Source organism: Camellia sinensis, chromosome 9, assembly GCF_055761805.1.
Source record: "Camellia sinensis isolate YWXY chromosome 9, ASM5576180v1, whole genome shotgun sequence".
Lineage (NCBI taxonomy): Eukaryota > Viridiplantae > Streptophyta > Magnoliopsida > Ericales > Theaceae > Camellia > Camellia sinensis.
In genome coordinates, this window is record NC_138969.1 from 3848269 (window position 1) to 3867028 (window position 18760).

The window sequence follows — 18760 nt, forward strand, 5'->3', positions numbered from 1 at the left end:
TGAATAAACTTTTATGAAATAGGGTTATTCTTATGTTTGCAGGGATATATGTAAGGAGATGCAATATTAACTTGAAGAGAGAAGTTCCTTTACTTTCAGTTTCTCCTTGCCAATTGAAGATGTCTGGGAACAGTAAGGCTATTGACAACGATGGTCTAGAAGTTGTAGGAAGCCAAAAGAATCGTAAGACCAATGATGTACTTCTCAAGACAAAATCAGACACTAACATGGGTATAATTGAATGGTCTACCCATGAAAGAGTTTTAGCAGCTCTTTCTAATGGATTACCTAGTAACAAGGATGAAGAGGCTGCTACCCAGTCCATCATTAAAAAGGGATTGCACAATCTTTTGCATGCATGGCATTCTGCTCACCTTCATGCCATTGCTTCAAATGCAGGAGTGGAAGTTAATTCATTAGTTTTAGGAACTGAAAGTTTGCTTCACTTTGTTGTTAAGGATTACAGTATTGGAAAACATGGAAAGGTGCAGACATCGTCTAATTTTTCTTTTGGAATCACAAACAGAATTGGAGAACCATGGATTGACATCCTATATGTTCTGTCTATTTCTGAGGAACCTCTGCATGATGACAAAGTTTACGCATATGAATTTGTATTTGACAAAGGAAATATGGGGGACAATAACCTGAGTAGCTCAGAATTGTTGGTTGGAAAGCTGAGTTTGGGTGACCCTGTATATTTTTGTTCGGTCAAAGAAAGAACCTCTAACAAATTCTTTAGTCCAAAAATTTCCTCCTTGGGATGGATGGGCACTGCTGCTTCTGATATTATGAATAGTAGGTATTTTCTCCTTAACATTTCTGTATACCATTATGCTTTTAGTTGCTTGATAACTCAAGAAATGCAAAATTTCTGCAGTTCTTGAGTGACTGAATTTTCTTTCTTTCTTTCTTTCTTTCTTTCTTTTGGTTAGAAATCCATACATCTAGCTGAAAACATGTATTATATTGACATAATTAAAGAGAAATTCAAGTGTTCAAATACAATCCCACCATCGTCATTACGCAATTAGTACAGACATAAGGTGTTCAACATCCATTGGCCCAAAATACATTATATTGGCTAGGGCTGCACAAATATCCGAATAACCCATTCTACCAGACTGACCCAAGAGACATGGACGGTTTCGAAATTATGTACAGTCGGCAACAGACCTGAGGATTACATATTTTTTAGTATTGGTTCGAATTGTGGGTTTGAATAGACCAAACCTGCCGAACCAAACCCGAATGAATATTATAATAAAAAATCCTTGCCCTTCCATGTATCGTCGTTTCGTTGGTGCTTTTGATTTCTTTTGTCTTCTGGAACGCCCACGAATGATGAGATTAGGTAAAAGTCTCTTCTTTTTTTATTTCCCAAGGCAGCTGTTTCATCTCTTTCTAAGAAAGAGAGATTGTGAGCCACCCTCTCTATTCAGTTTTCCATTTGTGCACAATATAAAATGAGTCGAAAAAGCAATTTAGGAAGTTGCCTTTCTATTTGTGAAGACTGCATGTATCCCAAGTTCTCTCTTGAACTTCCTAAAATTTCCCATTTCTTTTGAAGTTGCTGTAAAATTTTGTTGCCTTGTTCCTGTTAATATATTGATCCTTTTAAGGCAGGTTAGAACTGGCAGAGAATGCCTTATATTCTTTGGCTGAAGAATTGGAACACTTGAACGTTTTCCTGCTTTGCATTGGATTACAAGAAATTGCTCAGTTCTTTTCTTTATGTAACTGCTGTATCATACCATGCCAACAAAAAGTGCATTCAGTTTTTCCTGACCTAAATTATCTTGGCCATCGTTCGTTAGAAGAGTTAGTGATCTCAACTTTTTAACTGGGTCCTTAATGCAGACAGTAGTCTTCTGTGATACTGTTTTTTTTTTTATTAATTTTTTTTTTCTGATTAGTGCTATGTTTTAGTTTATGATTACTGTAAGCACCCATTCTGCCATCTGATGAAGCTTGGATCTCCCTAACATTCTATCTTTTCTACCTGCAGGGTTGATTGTGCTATTATGTCCTGCTTCTGGGGGGATGTTGAGTAGTTATAGTCTTCCTTTCCCTGGACATGTTCTAATACATGGACCTACAGTGAGTTCTTCTCTTCAATTGCCAAAATTTCTATTTGGTAATATAATGTTTGCTGGTGAAGCAAAGGTTCCCATAACCAGCAACATAAATATCATGGACATTGGTCCAATGCTTATTGTGCACTTTGCATATTTCTGAGACATAGTTATAACCTTCTTTGTGCATTCTTGGTGTTTAGAGCTCATATATTGCTTCTCAGGATTAATACAATTTCTGCCTAGGTAATGCAAGTTTATATTTTGTCTTGACTTGTGAATAAGGGTAGTTATAGAGGACATAACTAAATTTTATGTTCTATTTGGTGGTCTGGAACATAACTGTATGTGTTCTAGAATTTGTGCTGAATAAAAATCAATTACTTATCAGTACTCTGTTATAAAGCACTTGGATACTTTTAGAGTGGAGTCGTATTTGTATTGAATGCCAAAACTTCTTGGATATTAGCGGATATATGTTTGACACTCAAATTATCCGTGGTGTAAAAATAAATTTTTGAAAAGTATCCAATGCTTCTTATAAACTCTAGGATATCTATCATTGCATCCCGAATATTGATGTGCTTCATTCATAAAATATAGCATTAGAGTACAATTGTATGAAAAACAAAACAAAGTTTTAAATACTTTTATACTGTTTTCCATAGAAAACATCTTGTGGTTGTGATGTGAGTGATTCACGCGTAGGAAACTTCTAACCAAATAGAAATGTGTGTGATCAAGGGGATTCAGCATTGTTTCTTTCTTTTTCCAGTTGCAAGAACTTCCTATGGCATCTCATTAGTGAAATGCCCTCAACAATCCTCAAAGGTTGAAAAGGATATGGCAATGTGGCCCACAGATATAGACAAATACAGAACAAAATCCTCACATTACTAAAGAGGTCCGATGTGTGGGTCACAAGGTAGCGCTTGGATGCCCTATGACAGTAGCACCAACGCCAACCATACTGCACATGTCAGCTAGTGTGAGAGGATTAACACTCGTCAAACAATGCCCAATGCGTGTTGGGCACACTATCCAAACTCTCTCTTCTCTTGCTCTCATGATATACGGTTAGGGTTCCGATCGAAGTCCTTTTGGGTTCAATCTTTGATTTTTAGAGCTTGTGATCCTTGTTTTCCTTTACTTTATATGACTTTTGTTTTTTCCATTTCTCTTTTCCATTCGACTTCTTCCTTTTCTTTTTTGTTCTTTATTTGGTGGCTTCTTTTGCCCTTGGCTTCCTCTTGATAGTGTGGTTTTCCTTTTCCTTTTGCTTCTCTTTTTTTTCATCTTGGATCCTTGTTTTGGGTTTCCATTTGGGTTGTTGTCGACTTTCTTATGTTTACGGTTAAGCTTTTCCAATAATTTCTCTGTGGCTTTTTGTGGTATTTCATCTTCCTGTTTTGATTAAGTGACATGTTAATTATGGGGTTTGTTGGTATCAGTAAGGATGGGGGGTTAGGTTTGGAGAAGGGGATCCAAAATGGCAGCGTTTTGGATGGGGAAGATTTGTAGAGGGTTTGAGAGTTTCTAGAAAGTGTTAGAAGGGAGGTGGGGTCTTGTCTCAGGGGGTTTGGGATTGTTGAGTGGAAGGGGAGGTTTTGTTGAGAGAGGGAAGAGGTTTTGGATGTCTTAATTGTTTGGTGCCTTTTGACCTATTAGTTAAAGCTGACGAACGAAATGAAAAGGTTTAATTGTGTAATTTCCATATGTTCATGTTTATGGCATTCATATGCTGATTTAAGTTGAGTGGTATATTACAAAGTTACTTCTTGAAATAGTGCACATATAATGCAATTATAATCAATGCTATACATAATCCCATTTCTTGCCTCATTTTCTCACTCCTAGATACAAAGCAATGGGACCCACATTCATAAATGCATATGGGACCCACTCACTTGTGTCTTGGAGTGAGAAAGGATGAAAGAAATAGGATTCTTTGTAGCATTTTTCTACAATTATCTACCTATTTTTCTACAATCTACATACTTTTTTTGTTTTTATTTTTGTCAATTTCTCTGTGAGAGTGGAATAATTGTTGTGAATCTTGATGTTTAACATTGACACTGAAAAGAAAAATTCTGAACTACTATGGGTTTTCTATCCATTTTGATAGTGCAGCACCATAACTGTTAAACATGCCTTAAAGAAAGTAGCATTATGGTTTAAATTTTAATATGATTGTCATGTTCCTTGTTTTAGGGTTCGGGGAAAACATTATTAGCGACAGCTGTTTCAAAATCTGTTGAAGAACATGAAGACATCTTGGCTCACATGTATGGAATTATACAATACATTCATATATTGTCTAGTTTATAATGAAAATGTTTGTTCAATTTCTAACAATATGACAGTAATTGAGACTTCATTGATTATTTTTAACTTCTTGTTTAGGCTTGATTGTAAAATCTGTATTAGCATTCTAATGAATATTTGTAATTCCAGAGTTTTTGTTTATTGTTCTAAACTTGCGTTGGAGAAGTCTGCGACTATTCGGCAAGCACTTTCTGGCTATGTATCTGAAGCTTTAGATCATGCACCTTCAGTTGTCATTTTTGATGATCTTGATAGCATTATATCATCCTCCACCGACTTGGAAGGATCTCAACCTTCTTCTTCCGTCATTGAGCTTGCACAGTTTCTTACAGATATTATGGATGAATATGAGGTAAAATTTATGTTATAATTTACTCATTCAACATTTTCAAGATGGAAAGAAAAGTTCCTTTTTATGCTAATAAGATTTGTTACTGACTTACTGTGCATTCATCGGTGAAATTGACCGGATTTCTTTATTATTGTGGAACAAAAGCTAGACCATCAACAATTAGATGTTCTAGATGAACTAAAATAAAATTTTCGTAAAGATTCATTCAGCTACCTGTGGGTTGAAGGAATGATGCTTCTATTGTGGTTTTGCTTTCCTCAAATGTGCTTTGGGAAAAATTTGAACCGAGAGACAAAAATAATGAAAATATGAACTTTGTTAAAGCTTAATTTAGCTACATGTGGAGAGTAGTTTGAATATGGAGAGTAGCTTCATTTAGCTACATATGGAGAGTAGTTTAAATCTCTTATGGTGGATTGAGATACTGTTTGTTCTTCTCTAAAGGAAGGGGGTTTGGGCATCTTTAGGCCTGGCAATTTTTAATCAAGCTTTGTTGGGGGAGTGGTTGTGTAGTTTTTCTTGTCATACGGAGAAGTATTGGAGGAGGTGGTGCAGTGTAAATATGAGTGTGTTCGGGGGCTAGACGTCAGAAGAGGTTACTTTGTCCTATGGTGTTAGTTTATGGGAAGGTATAAAAAATGGGTTGGTCTCCTTTTTTGATCACATTTCGTTTGTGGTCAAGAATGTTGAGCAGATTAGGTTTTGAAGCAACAGATGGCGTGCGGATGACAGTTTGGACTACCCATTGTAATATTGCCCGTTTGGCTCTTGATGGTCAGGCTTTGGTGGGTGACTATTTGAAGAGGAAGGATGGTCGAGTCTTTTGGAACATTTTTCTTTGTAGAGGGCTGTTAAAACCTACCATCACCTACTCCACCTACTACACCTACCACCACCTACTACCACCTACTACACACCTACCACTACCATCTACTACCACCTACTCCACTACATCTCCTATATAAGGAGCCCCTCACCATTTGTAATAAACAAGATACATCAATCAATAATACATAAATTTTTTACAAGGGCTAATGATTGGGAAGAAACGGAGTTGTTGGATCTTCTTGGGCTTCTTTATTTGACTTGTATTGGTGATGGTGGTGATGCTGTCCAATGGTTGAGATCTCTCTGTGCAGTTTTGTGTTATCTTGCTATGTTTCTCTGGCCGGTTTAAGGGGATCTTCTTTCCCTTGGAAAGGGGCTTGAAGTACAAAATTCCCGTCTAAGGTGGCCTTGTTTGTTTGGTGTGCTTTGGATGAGAAGATCCTTATTGTTATGATTTAATTAGAAAATGGCAAGTACATGTTAATTGGTATGTGCAAGCATGATGAGAATCTGTTAAGTCACTTTCTTATTCCTTGTGAGGAATGGATTGGTTAGCAAAATAGTAGTTTATTATTTTTAATCAAATTCTCCATTCTTTTGTGGAGTTAAGACTCTTCAGCTACTTCGTGTTTATATTGTTTGAAAATATAACATAACTATAAATGTGTGAGATTTTGATCATTTAGCACTCTCATTCTTCTGGAAAAAATTTCTTTTTTATTTTTGTTTCCTTCTCTGAATAGAATTGAACGAAGTAAGGTATGTATCATTGGGTATTATGGGTACTGAATTGTGAAATAATTTTAGTTACCTTTGGGTAATCACAAAATTGCAGTATATGGTGCCACAACCTACTGTTGTAATTCATTACCTTAGTTTTTCTCAAATGGGGCAACTTAAGCTTCTTTTTACACTGTGCAGGAAAAGCGGAGGAACTCATGTGGAATTGGCCCTATTGCATTCATAGCTTCTGCCCAGTCTCTCACTAATATACCTCAGTCTTTGTGCTCTTCGGGTTAGTTACTCTATGCCTTTAAAGTCCTATTCAATAATGGCTAATAGATAATTTGAAGAGCACTCAAACAGTCTTTCTCTTTGCACTTTTGGTTTTCATATTCTAAACTGTGTATTTTGGAATTCAATTCGAGTCAGGAAGGTTTGACTTTCATGTGCAATTGCCTGCTCCTGCTGTCTCTGAACGTGGTGCTTTATTGAAACATGAAATCCAGAAGCGTTCCTTACAGTGTTCTGATGTCATCTTGTTAGATGTAGCTTCCAAATGTGATGGATATGATGCATATGATCTGGTATTTTGCTCGTTTCAAAGTTTCTTGAATATTTGATTGCAAAATCAACCTCAATTATAAGTTATCATTGTTTTGGTTTTACCTTTATTACTTGATAGGTTTTGTGACACTTCCTTCGATGCTCTTTGTGTGTGTGTGTGTGTGTGTGTGTGTGTGTGTGTGTTTATAATTATCATGTGCTCTATGGAAAATACTGAATCCATTAATAATGACAGGTAAGCATGTTATGTACCTGTATTTAAATTCCATTCTACAAACCAAATAAATGGAGAACACTATTCCATGATATTTCTTTAGAAGCTTTTGTTCACTACTTTAAAGAGTCGTAGAATATTTGTCGTGGCAACACTGACAAAGTACAATTTGCTTTTCGGGAAACAAGTACGTTAATGCATTTGTAAGGGAATGGATATTCATAGACTTGATTTTCGCCAGAGAGAATCACAATTGATAAAGCAAGTATTGCAAATTTTGGGCATGCGGCAGCTGGTTTGATCAGCCTTTAAGTGGAAATGTTGGTTGCAAGAATATCTTCATAAGTTGGGACATTCCTACTCCATAATTCTGCAAAGTAGCTCGATGACAGTTTTGTCAGTGACATGCAAAAATAAATAAAATAAAATAAAATAAACGGCATTTCCCTTATGCTGTCATAATAACCGTGGATAAGTTATTTATTTATTAATTTTTTGTAACATGGTATGTGGGTTGCTTACTTGACCTCATCTAGCTGCACTGACTACTACCCTAACCTTATGTTGATCTTAATTGTCTACACCTTCCACATCAATTGTGTAATCTCCTAAGTTGAATGTATAACATTGGTTAGTTTGAGCATCTCTATGTACTACTTTATATGTTGGCTTCCCCCTGAAATTGATTCCCTTTTGACTCCATGGATATCATTATTGCAGTGGGAGTGAAGTAGATATTATTTCTCTTTATTTGTTAAGCGGTTATATTTTATATTTCCATTTTATTACTTTCTTGTGCTTATATAAATATATATATATATATATATTCATATTTAACGTTTTCCTGAAGAAGGTGTCTGCTCCAACAATGTTTGAGTTTGCTATATGAATTAGAGAAGAATTTAGTTCAATTTTATTTTCATTTGTTCAGATGGTGGCAGAGGTGTCAGTTATATTTAGTCCATGTTTGTCTTCATACTTAAAATCATGATTAATTGCTCTGCCTTATTATACCTTTGAAGTTTTCGATATTTGATGGATGGTCTTACTTATGTTTTATTGTTCGAGCCTCATAAATTATTTGTATGTTTTTGAATTTGTTCGATATTGGCAATTGAATCTTTGGGCAAATGTGTTGCTGCTTTAGACTCTTTAATTTTTCTACTAGATATATATACTCCATCATGCCATGAAACAGAAATCGTTATAGCAACTTTACTGTTGCAGCAAATACTGGTTGATAGGGCTGTTCATGCTGGGATTTGTCGCTTTTTGTCTTATGATTTGGCTCTTCTAGAACATGAGAAACCTGCTTTACTTGGGGAGGATTTTCTGCACGCAATGCAAGGGTTTCTTCCAGTTTCCTTACGTGACATTAGTAAATCTGCTCATGAAGGCGGTCGTGCTGGTTGGGAGGATGTTGGTGGTCTTACGGACATCAGGAATGCCATCAAAGAGGTACTTCTTTGCCTGTTGGTCCTGTACCAGATGCATTTGTAAACCATAAGATTATCATTTTTTGGGGGCAATTAAATTGTGTTAAAATTCACCTACTCCACTAAACCTTCACCCACTTAAACCTACTCCACTAAACCTAACCCACTACACCACTACCACCTCACCTACTCCACTAAACCTAACCCACTACACCACTACCACCTCCACTTCACCTACTCCTTACCTACTACACACTCACCCTCTTCTATATATAGGAATCATGAATCATTGTAATAGATATCAATAAACATCAATCAATAATACATAAATTTTTACATGGTATCAGAGCAAGGTTAAGACCTTAGTATTTCTCGCTTCACCGGCGGGCGGCAACCTCGCCTTGGCCGCCCGCCGGTCCTCAACCTATTCCGCTTATTTTCTACACATACCTTGACTTCTTTAACATTTTCTTACACCCCTCCTCCGCTATGTCGGCGGCGGCACCCGCATCATCGTCTAGCCTCTATCGCCGTTCACCTCGCCTCTCACATATCCGTGGTCTAAGAAGCACGGACACTTCTAAGAAGGTGACGTATTCGTGTCGTATCCGTGTCGGACACCGATACTCTTTGGACACTCTCAGGACACGTGTCCGACACTCTTCAAAACGTGTCCTATTTTTTAAATTTTTTTAAAGACTTGGACACTCTTTGGACACTTGAAGGACATACGTGTCCATCGCTTAAATACAAGTGTCTAACGATTAGACATATGTGAAATTAATTATAAGTTTGAACAAAACAACTTAAGATACAATAATAAAACAAAAACTATATAAATTTATAGGAATTAGTGTCATATTGTATTTTTTATTATCTTTTTAATGATATATTCATATATATAACATATAATAAATATATAAAATTACATATTTCATGCGTGTCCCTCACGTGTCGTGTCCTACATTTTTTGAAAATTAACGTGTCAGCGTGTCCGTGTCGTACTCGTGTCGTGTCACGTGTCCGTGTCCATGCTTCTTAGTCCGTGGTTGTACTCTTACTCGTCGTCGTCGTTGGCGTTTCTGGCGCTGCTTTTCTGCTCGTCACTGCTGTTTTTTTTTTTCCCGATTTGCTCTCTCTCTCTTAGCCATGGATTTGGGTGTGGGGTGTAGAGCTGTGGCTCTGTTGTTGGTAGCCATGTTTGCTGGCTTGAAGGTTTCAATGGCAGCAGTGTACAAGGTTGGGGACTCCGCTGGTTGAACCATCATTGGGAATATTGATTACAAGGCCTGGGCTGCTTCCAAGACGTTTCATGTTGGAGATGTCATCATTTTCGAATACAATTTTCAATGTCACGTGTTGCAAGTGCCCCACAAAGAATACCAAGCCTGCAGAAGTGTAAGACAGTAACATGCATCTTCACATACAGCTTGGGTAATGTGTAACTATCAAAAGCACAAGCTTCTTGGACATCCCTCTCTCTCTCTCTCCATGGACCCAACATCATCATCATGCACCCACTCTATCTCCCTCTCTCTCATCTTTTCCCACTTTCAAACCCACTTTAATCATATCTCTCCTTTCTCTTAATTTATTTCATTCACGTTCTTTCACCCTTTTCTTTTATTTTAATATATATATATATTTTATTATAATATATTTTCCCTATCCCTTGTTAGTAAGCATCACCCGTTTTCCATTCTCTTATTATTATTTATTTTATATTCCACCAAAAAAAAAAAAAAAAAAAAAAAATTACACTGCTGTTTTTCTTATCACCCATCCACAAATATTTTTCTCTATTTTCTTTATCCATTATTTTCTTTTCTTTTATTTTTCTTATTAAACAAAACAACACCACAAAATAACACCAACAACATTCCACAACCTTGTCATTTTATTCATATCAGGGGATCAACCCCGATCACACTTTTACATAAAAAAAAAAAAAAAACCACACAAACAAAAACAAAACTACCACACCCACAATGGGATTTTTCTTCTCTACTCAGCCGCCGGTCTTTTCTTCTTGCCTCCGTCCTGGGTGGTCCTTGCCGGTGTTGCCTCCGTGCTTCCTAGACCACCAAGCAAGTTGCCTCCTCCCTGCTCCTCCACTACAGCATACGGTGGACCTCCAAATCGGAACATCACGGTGGCATTCCGCTTCAGGTCCTTGTTTTCTGCCTTTAGCACACTTATCTCTGCTCGCGCATCCTTATACATGCGTTGGAGCAGAGCCAGCTGGGAGTTTAACTGTTGCACCACATTAGTCCTACTCTGCAGCCGGTTCGACAAATTTGTGACCGCCGTCATGGTTTCCACACATGACTTCAGAGTATACTGATTGGCCTCAATATCAGTTTGCACCGCCATTTTTTGCTCCACCGACCGCATCGGAAAGTTCAAAGGAGCAAACCCAGAAGTGTTTGGTTGGGGTTCACTGGCCACCGCACCAGTTATTTCTCTTGTGGACTCGTTCAGTTCTGGAAAGAGCGTAAGCAGACCACGGGAAGAGGAGGCCATGTTCTGGGTAGCTGGACGGGAAGAAGAGGCCATGTTATGGTTGCTGAGTGTTTCAGAGATGGGTTGGTTACAGAGTGTTTACAGAGTGTTACCAGTGTATCTCTCTCAACCCACGAAGAGTTTTTCAGAGGTTTCAGACTGGTTTGATTTCCACATGTTCTCTCAGCCTCCGCCTTCATTTATATAGCACATGACGAAGAGGCCGACACGCGCACTGTCGATCACGTGCATCGCCGCGTGTCTGGCACGCCTTTTGATGGCACGTCTTTTTATGGATTGGGCACGCCTTTTGATGGCACGCCTTTTTATGGATTGGACACGCCTTTTGATGGCACGCCTTTTGAAAGATTGGGCACACCTTTTGAGGGTGCGACTTTTTAGGGGTCCGACAAGACTCTGTAAACTGTCCCGACATTGATTCCGGTTAGCTCCTTTATGGGTCCGACAAGACTCTGTAAACTGTCCCGACATAGATTCCGGTTAGTTTCTACAAGGGTCCGACAAGACTCTGTAAACTGTCCCGACATTGATTCCGGTTAGTTTCTACAAGGGTCCGACAAGACTCTGTAAACTGTCCCGACATTGATTCCGGTTAGCTCCTTCATGGGTCCGACAAGACTCTGTAAACTGTCCCGACATTGATTCCGGTTAGTTTCTACAAGGGTCCAGTAAGACTCCGTAAACTGTCACAACAACTGTCACAACATTGTCTGCTACAACGGTCCGACATGACCCCATAAACTGTCTTCTACATCGGTCTGACACCGCCATCCAGTGTCCTCTACACCGTTATGACACCACCATACAGTGTCCTCTACATGGTTATGACACCCCCATACAGTGTCCTCTACAACGTTATGACACCACCATCCAGTGTCTTCACCAATGGTCTGACACGACCATACAGTGTCTCTTATCCTCTTTTATTTTTATGTATTTTCTTGTTTTGTTACTCTCTCCAAACTCAAGTTGGTTAGTTCCTATCCCCCTTGAGTTTGCGGGGGGCTGTTAAAATTCACCTACTCCACTAAACCTTCACCCACTTAAACCTACTCCACTAAACCTAACCCACTACACGACTACCACCTCACCTACTCCACTAAACCTAACCCACTACACCACTACCACCTCCACTTCACCTACTCCTTACCTACTACACACTCACCCTCTTCTATATATAGGAATCATGAATCATTGTAATAGATATCAATAAACATCAATCAATAATACATAAATTTTTACAAATTGCTTTCAATTGAATGAGAGGACTTCTCCCTCTAGTTTGTGCTTTATAAGGCATGCTTTTACTTTTTGCAATGGAAAATCTCGTATGTACAGAAGTGTGCAAAGCAATTTGATTTTAAGGTTAGAAAGTTTATATGCTGATTTGGCTGGATTATGAGGCCTATGGTTACTATACAGATAACACTTATTTTTCCGGTTGCTTATTCTGTTTCCAAATTAGATTAAAGGGAAGGAAATGTGATTCCGGCCGGCCGACATAATGGAGCAAAATGTCATGCAAAAGAAAATAAAAGAAACCTTAAATCTCTTAACCCAATAATATTCTCAATATTTGAGCTTTATAACATTGACAATAAGTTTAATATTTATAGGCTAACTACAAGGTTTTTAATATGGAAAATCCTGAAATAAAATCAAGCCTAAATCAAACAAATCCCTAATCTCACTCAATTTCTTTCCACTCCCCATCTTTCTCCCTGGATAAGAAAAACTCTCCTCCAGACAGTTGTAAAAGAAAAAGCGCTCCTGAAGTTCACGCTGTCGTAGCACTTCCTCAACCTAGATGGCATGAGATCGATGAAATGCATCCTCAAGCTAAATATCGGTTGCTTGTATCCCAATGAAGTAAGTGAAAAGAAAACCGAGCTGATATGGTCACCTAAGAGTGAGGTGAGGCGAGGGCTTCATTGAAGCAAGGCGAACACTAAGTATATTTTTTTTTAAAATAAATAGTTTAGACAAAAACACTAATATTTCCAAGAACCATGATGGATCCAACATTCCAAATAGAAATAATAGGTGACCTAGATAAACACAAAATCAACGTTAAGATGGAGCCATGAAATTTTATATAGGTATAGAAATTTTAGTGGCTTGAAGAAGAATCTTGAAAGGAAAAACCAGGGACTTCTCAAATTTTGTTTTTATTTTTAAAAAAAGAGAGAGATTTGAAGAAACTGTGAGAAGAAAAAAAGTTGAAGCATCTGTGAAGAAGACAACTCGAACAACCTTGAAAGGAAAAATCAGGGGCTTCTCGGATTCTTTAAAAAAATAATCAAAGCAACTGTGAGAAAGAAGAACTGTTCAGTGTTCCTTTGACTGAAGAATTGTTCCTTCGACTGAATAATTGTTCCTCTGTGCCAATCGATTGTATGTATGCTCTGATCTTTTAGAGTTTCACATAGAATTTATATTTAGAGAGGTATTAAATGTAGTCACTGTGGTAGGTAGTTAATACAAACTACAAACTACAAAATTCAAAAAATGAAGGGCCGAGATTTGAAGATAAAAAAATTCAAGCTGGGAAAAGCTCCCAGGCAGCTTGCGTTAAAGCTTGAGGTGCGCACTTTTAGTGCTCAAGTGTCACTTCTTTGTATCCCCTCACCTCAACTTATGCAAGGTGCCAGAGAGTTGCCACACCTCGCCTCACCCTTAAACCAGCTCCGCATCATGCTTTTCACAACAGTGAGTGGCATAGATAATCACCAAGAGAGAATACTGTGTGGACTTCTCATAACATTAACAAACTGATCTCCATGAACTGATTCGGAAATATAATCTCAACTCCTGTAGAAACATCAACAGGCAGAATAGGAGGCTTCTGTCATGCAAATTGACTGACTTAGATTTAAATAATGACAGGAATACATTTGTGATGTCAATCACAACATGAGTTCTAAAATTTAATTTATGCCTGTACGGTCTAAAATGCTATGCTATTTTCCAAATTTGCCTTGTACCATCTCTCTTTCACGTATTTCGTTGTTGTCTCTTATATTTCTATGCCTTTCATTATTGTTAAATTATTGTATCTAGTTTTTCTGATATCTATATTTCAGATGATTGAGTTACCTTCAAAGTTTCCAAATATCTTTGCACAAGCTCCTTTAAGGCTGCGGTCAAATGTTCTCTTATATGGTCCTCCTGGTTGTGGCAAGACACACATTATTGGTGCTGCTGCTGCTGCTTGTTCACTACGATTTATCTCTGTCAAAGGGCCTGAGCTGCTGAACAAATACATTGGTGCTTCTGAGCAAGCTGTAAGTGAGAAATGAAGGCTCATTGTTAACTTCAATCATTCTCTTACTGAATTAGTGTTTGATTCTAACTAATCTTGCATTCAATTTGTGATGTTTGTCTGAGTCTTGATTCTGAATTTTTGTTATGTTATCGCATCATATTGACTCCGAGACATTGTTTTCTTTCCTCCTTATTTATTCTTTTCTTTTTGCCCCAGGCAATATTTATGGCTGATAGTAATTATTTCTATTTTTTAATCATTTTGCTACTCAGATATTTTCTCAAATTGGAAGACATCAGGAGAAAAGATTTTGTGAACTGTATTTTAGTTATTTTAGTCATTACCAGTACTTAGGGTTTGATTTGATATATAGTTTACAATCTTCATTCTTCGGGACTCTTTTTTGTATTTCCTTTTCTGGCAATATCAGTGGTAATCCAAATTTACTTCCTTTTATGCCTAACAAATTGATATGGAATGCACATGTACCTCTTAAAGTGTAAGTTTTTGTTCGATCAGTGGCTCATTAGAAGATCAATACCTAGAACACAACTCAGAGGAGACCTCATTTGTGCTCTCTCCACAATGGTGCATTATGTGTAAGGAGAATGAGGTGATCAATTGACTATCTTTTTTTTGCATTGTCCAGTTTCCTTGGAGTTATGGCGAAGTCTGCTTTTTGAGGTGCAGGAGGATTGCCTGCCTCCACAATCTCCTAGTCAAATGCTTACTCTTAACTTTATGGGTTTTGGTTCAAGCAAGAAGGCTCTCATCTTTGGAAGTGTGTGGTTTTCTATGTTATGTGTAGTGTGGCTAGAAATGAATGCTAGGGTATTTGAAGATAAGGCTAAGGATCTTAATGGGATTTGGGACAAGGTTCACTTTATGGCATCTTTTTAAGCTTTGGTTACCTCACCTTTTTAAGGGGATTCCATTAGACTTAGTTAATAGTGATTGGAGAGCGGTGTGTGATTTGTAACCTTGTTTTCTTTTTCCTCTTCTTGTTATAGAGAACTACATGTCTTTCATTGAACTTGTTTTACCCTCTCTTGATAAGCTTAAATAAAATTCTGTTTTGTTGCTGATCAAAAAAAGAAAATAAAAATAAAAGTAAAATATTTTGGTGAAGCAGATGAGCTCACATAACTAATATGATGACGCTGTTGCCCGGTTTTTGGTTTCAGGTTCGTGATATTTTCTCAAAAGCAGCTGCTGCAGCCCCATGCATTCTTTTTTTTGATGAATTTGATTCGATTGCTCCAAAGAGAGGGCATGACAATACTGGAGTGACTGATCGTGTTGTTAATCAAGTTAGTTTCTTCATTTACTCCCTACTTATGTTTTCTTTTAACAAACTTGCTTATTGCAGTTTCCTTATGTTTTCCAGTTTCTGACTGAATTAGATGGTGTGGAAGTTTTGACCGGTGTATTTGTTTTTGCTGCCACCAGGTAAGCTCCTGTTTAGAATATAAATCTGCCCAAGATGCTCAGTATTATTGTTTCTAAGCAATTTGTGGGAGACAAAAAAAACCTTGTCTACTAGTGTAACAAGTCCAGTTCACTCTCTGCCCTGCCATATAGAAGCTGTTAGATATCCAACAGAAAAAAGAAAAAACCTTGTCTACTATTTGGTTTAGCCAACCATTTTGGGATGCTGCTGCACTACCAAAATAATTTATGTGTTGCATCTGGACAATAGTTCTATATTGCCTCTGGAATTGCTGATTACTGTTTATAATTTGAATTATGAACTGAAAACACACTCTTCACTAGACTTAATTACAGCAGACATAATTTCTTAAGTACACATTACATTTTTCTGGAGAAGCTTGCGTGAAGCATATTTAGATGCACTGAACACCTCTGTTTTGTGTGAAATGTCATGAAAATATGTTATCTCAATTTCATGTTTTTGTGACTGACTGGCAAAACTTCTTAAATTCTTATGTATTTTTTCCCTAACGTTGTGTTTGGTTGGGGGATTTGAAAATGGATTTAGAAAAGGAAAGAGAAAAGGTGTAAAATTAGGTGAAATGTAGGTATATTTTATTCACATTTTACCTACGTTTTCCCTTTCTATTTCCAAATCATTTCCCAAATCCCCCAACCAAACACAGTGTAAAATTTGTCAGTTTATTCTAATTATGTCATGTTGGATAAAAATTGACCCCTTGCATTTTTGCACCGAACAGTAGGCCTGATTTACTTGATGCTGCACTGTTGCGACCGGGTAGGCTAGATCGCCTTCTCTTTTGTGATTTCCCATCAAAACATGAAAGGTTTGATATTCTGACAGTTCTTTCAAGAAAGGTTAGTATTAATCTTCAGTTAAGTAATATATTGAGTTGCATTCCTGGTAACTGTATTTATATAAAAACAATGTCCAATTAGTATATATTAATGTGTGTTTGGGAGGGAAAAAATTAGGTACACAACTAATCGTTTGCATAATGCACAAAGTGGTTGTCCTGAGACTTGAACCCACAACCTTAAGGTAGGCCAAGGTTTTACCATTGAACCAATAGTAACTGTATATATATATGTCTACATCATTTTACTTTAATGAGGTCCACTCGACTATTATTTCCTCGGGGAGGTAAATATTCTTCAGGGGCAACATTGGTTGGTATAAATATTGGTGGGACATGTGTCAAAAATTAGCCCGAGGAAATGGGATTTCCTCAGGCTCTACTATCTTCTGCTGATTAAAACTTTGTTTGTCTCTGGAGCTGTTTAGTATTCATCTATTTCACAATTCTCGTAGGGCATATTTGATTGGGTGGATTAGAGCATGGGATTGGGATTATTAATCCGTGAGTCCAATTATCCTATGTCTGTTTTAATATTTTGGTTTAGGATAATTAATCCAACAAATTTGTAAGATTATTAGTAATGGGGTAGCATTGAGATTATTAATCCAATGGACATTAATCCAATTGGATAGTGAATACCACACTAATTTAATAGGATTATTAATACTTCACTATTAGTCTTGTGAATCAAACATGACCTTAGTGCCTTTGACTGCTTCTAAAACAGCACTTGTTCCCAAATTTTAGCCATCTTAATCAGTTAGCTGGTTGGAATTAATGCAGTTACCATTGGCCAGTGACGTTGACTTGGAAGCCATTGCCTATGTGACAGAAGGATTTAGTGGAGCTGACCTCCAGGCTCTTCTATCTGATGCACAGCTTGCTGCGGTCCATGACCTTCTAGACAGTGCAGAGAGCGACAAGCCTGGAAAAATGCCAGTCATCACGCGTAGTCTTCTGAATTCTGTTGCTTCCAAGGCAAGACCATCTGTGTCGGAAGCAGAAAAGCAGCGATTATATGGCATTTACAACCAGTTCTTGGATTCAAAAAGATCTGTTGCTGCACAGGTCTCTCTCTCTCTCAGCAATGCACGCAGTTCCTTTAAATCCTTTTCAGAATGTTGCTAGTGTGTCTAACAGATAAAACTTGTTTGCAGTCAAGAGAGGCAAAAGGCAAAAGAGCTACTCTAGCCTGAGATTTGAAGCAGAGACTGCAGTGACGGAATGTGGAGAGCAAATGGGCAACACTAACATTATCATTAGCCAACATTGCCCATTACTCGAGAAGTGGGGCCCGTCACTCAGTCAAACAAAGAGAGAGGGAGAGAGAGAGAGAGAGAGAGAGAGAGAGTCTGATTTGGTGATACATTTTTTCCTATTTGCTGCAGGTTTGCTCAGTTGATCGGTGCTCTTATTATTTGCAAATAATAAGGAAGGCTTGATGATAGCCCTTCTGTGAACATTTACTGTTACTTTATGAGAAAGGCAACTTTTTCCTGTACCTACACTTCGGTGTTGTAAAAGTTATAATTTGAGAGAAAAATAGCAAGGGTTCTGCTGGGTAGCTCAAAAGTTGCTACCCCGAATGGCTCGAATTTGAAAAACGGCGTCATTTTCCATTTTTTTTTTTTTTGTCATCTTCCTTCTTTCCTCTTTTCTCAACATTTGAGAGAAAAACTTCATGATTGTGCAAAAACTTCAGAACCAGAACCTATATGAGAAGATGATGAACAGAACCAGAAAACTGAAGTTAAAACAAAAGTCTATTTAAAGTCTATCATCTCTACAGAATCAGAACCTCCTTCATCTTCTTCCTCTATTTTCTCTCTCTAAAAATTACCAAACTCACCACAAAATTAAAGCAAGATGATGAACAAATCTGATTTAGGGGAAAAAAAAATTACGTTGAACAAATTTATGTTAAACAGATCTGATCTGTTTGTGTGAGATGAAGCTGAAACAAAAATTATAAGCAACTTGTTAAACAGATCTGATCTGATCTGTTTTGTTGATTTTCAAAAAAAAAAAAATTTGAAATAATAATAATCAACAATAACATCTTCATCAACAGCAACATCATCACCATCAACACATCGTCATCGGCGAACATCTTCATCGGCATCATCGGCGAACATCTTCATCA

At 37.5% G+C, this 18760-nt stretch overlaps 1 protein-coding gene across 1 annotated transcript in view; it reads left to right on the plus strand.

The window, feature by feature from the left end:
• The window catches only part of LOC114286734 (peroxisomal ATPase PEX1), a 32202-nt gene extending 13981 nt beyond the window's left edge, over positions 1–18221 (plus strand). Inside the window, exons 5-17 of the mRNA XM_082886003.1 lie at positions 43–798; positions 2009–2100; positions 4287–4360; positions 4530–4752; positions 6502–6595; positions 6733–6887; positions 8309–8539; positions 14124–14324; positions 15490–15615; positions 15693–15754; positions 16498–16615; positions 17401–17685; positions 17775–18221. Coding sequence (XP_082742129.1) covers positions 43–798; positions 2009–2100; positions 4287–4360; positions 4530–4752; positions 6502–6595; positions 6733–6887; positions 8309–8539; positions 14124–14324; positions 15490–15615; positions 15693–15754; positions 16498–16615; positions 17401–17685; positions 17775–17813 — 2456 coding nt within the window. The 3' untranslated portion in view covers positions 17814–18221. The remainder of the gene's footprint in view (positions 1–42; positions 799–2008; positions 2101–4286; positions 4361–4529; positions 4753–6501; positions 6596–6732; positions 6888–8308; positions 8540–14123; positions 14325–15489; positions 15616–15692; positions 15755–16497; positions 16616–17400; positions 17686–17774) is intronic.
• The last annotated feature ends 539 nt before the right edge of the window (positions 18222–18760 follow it).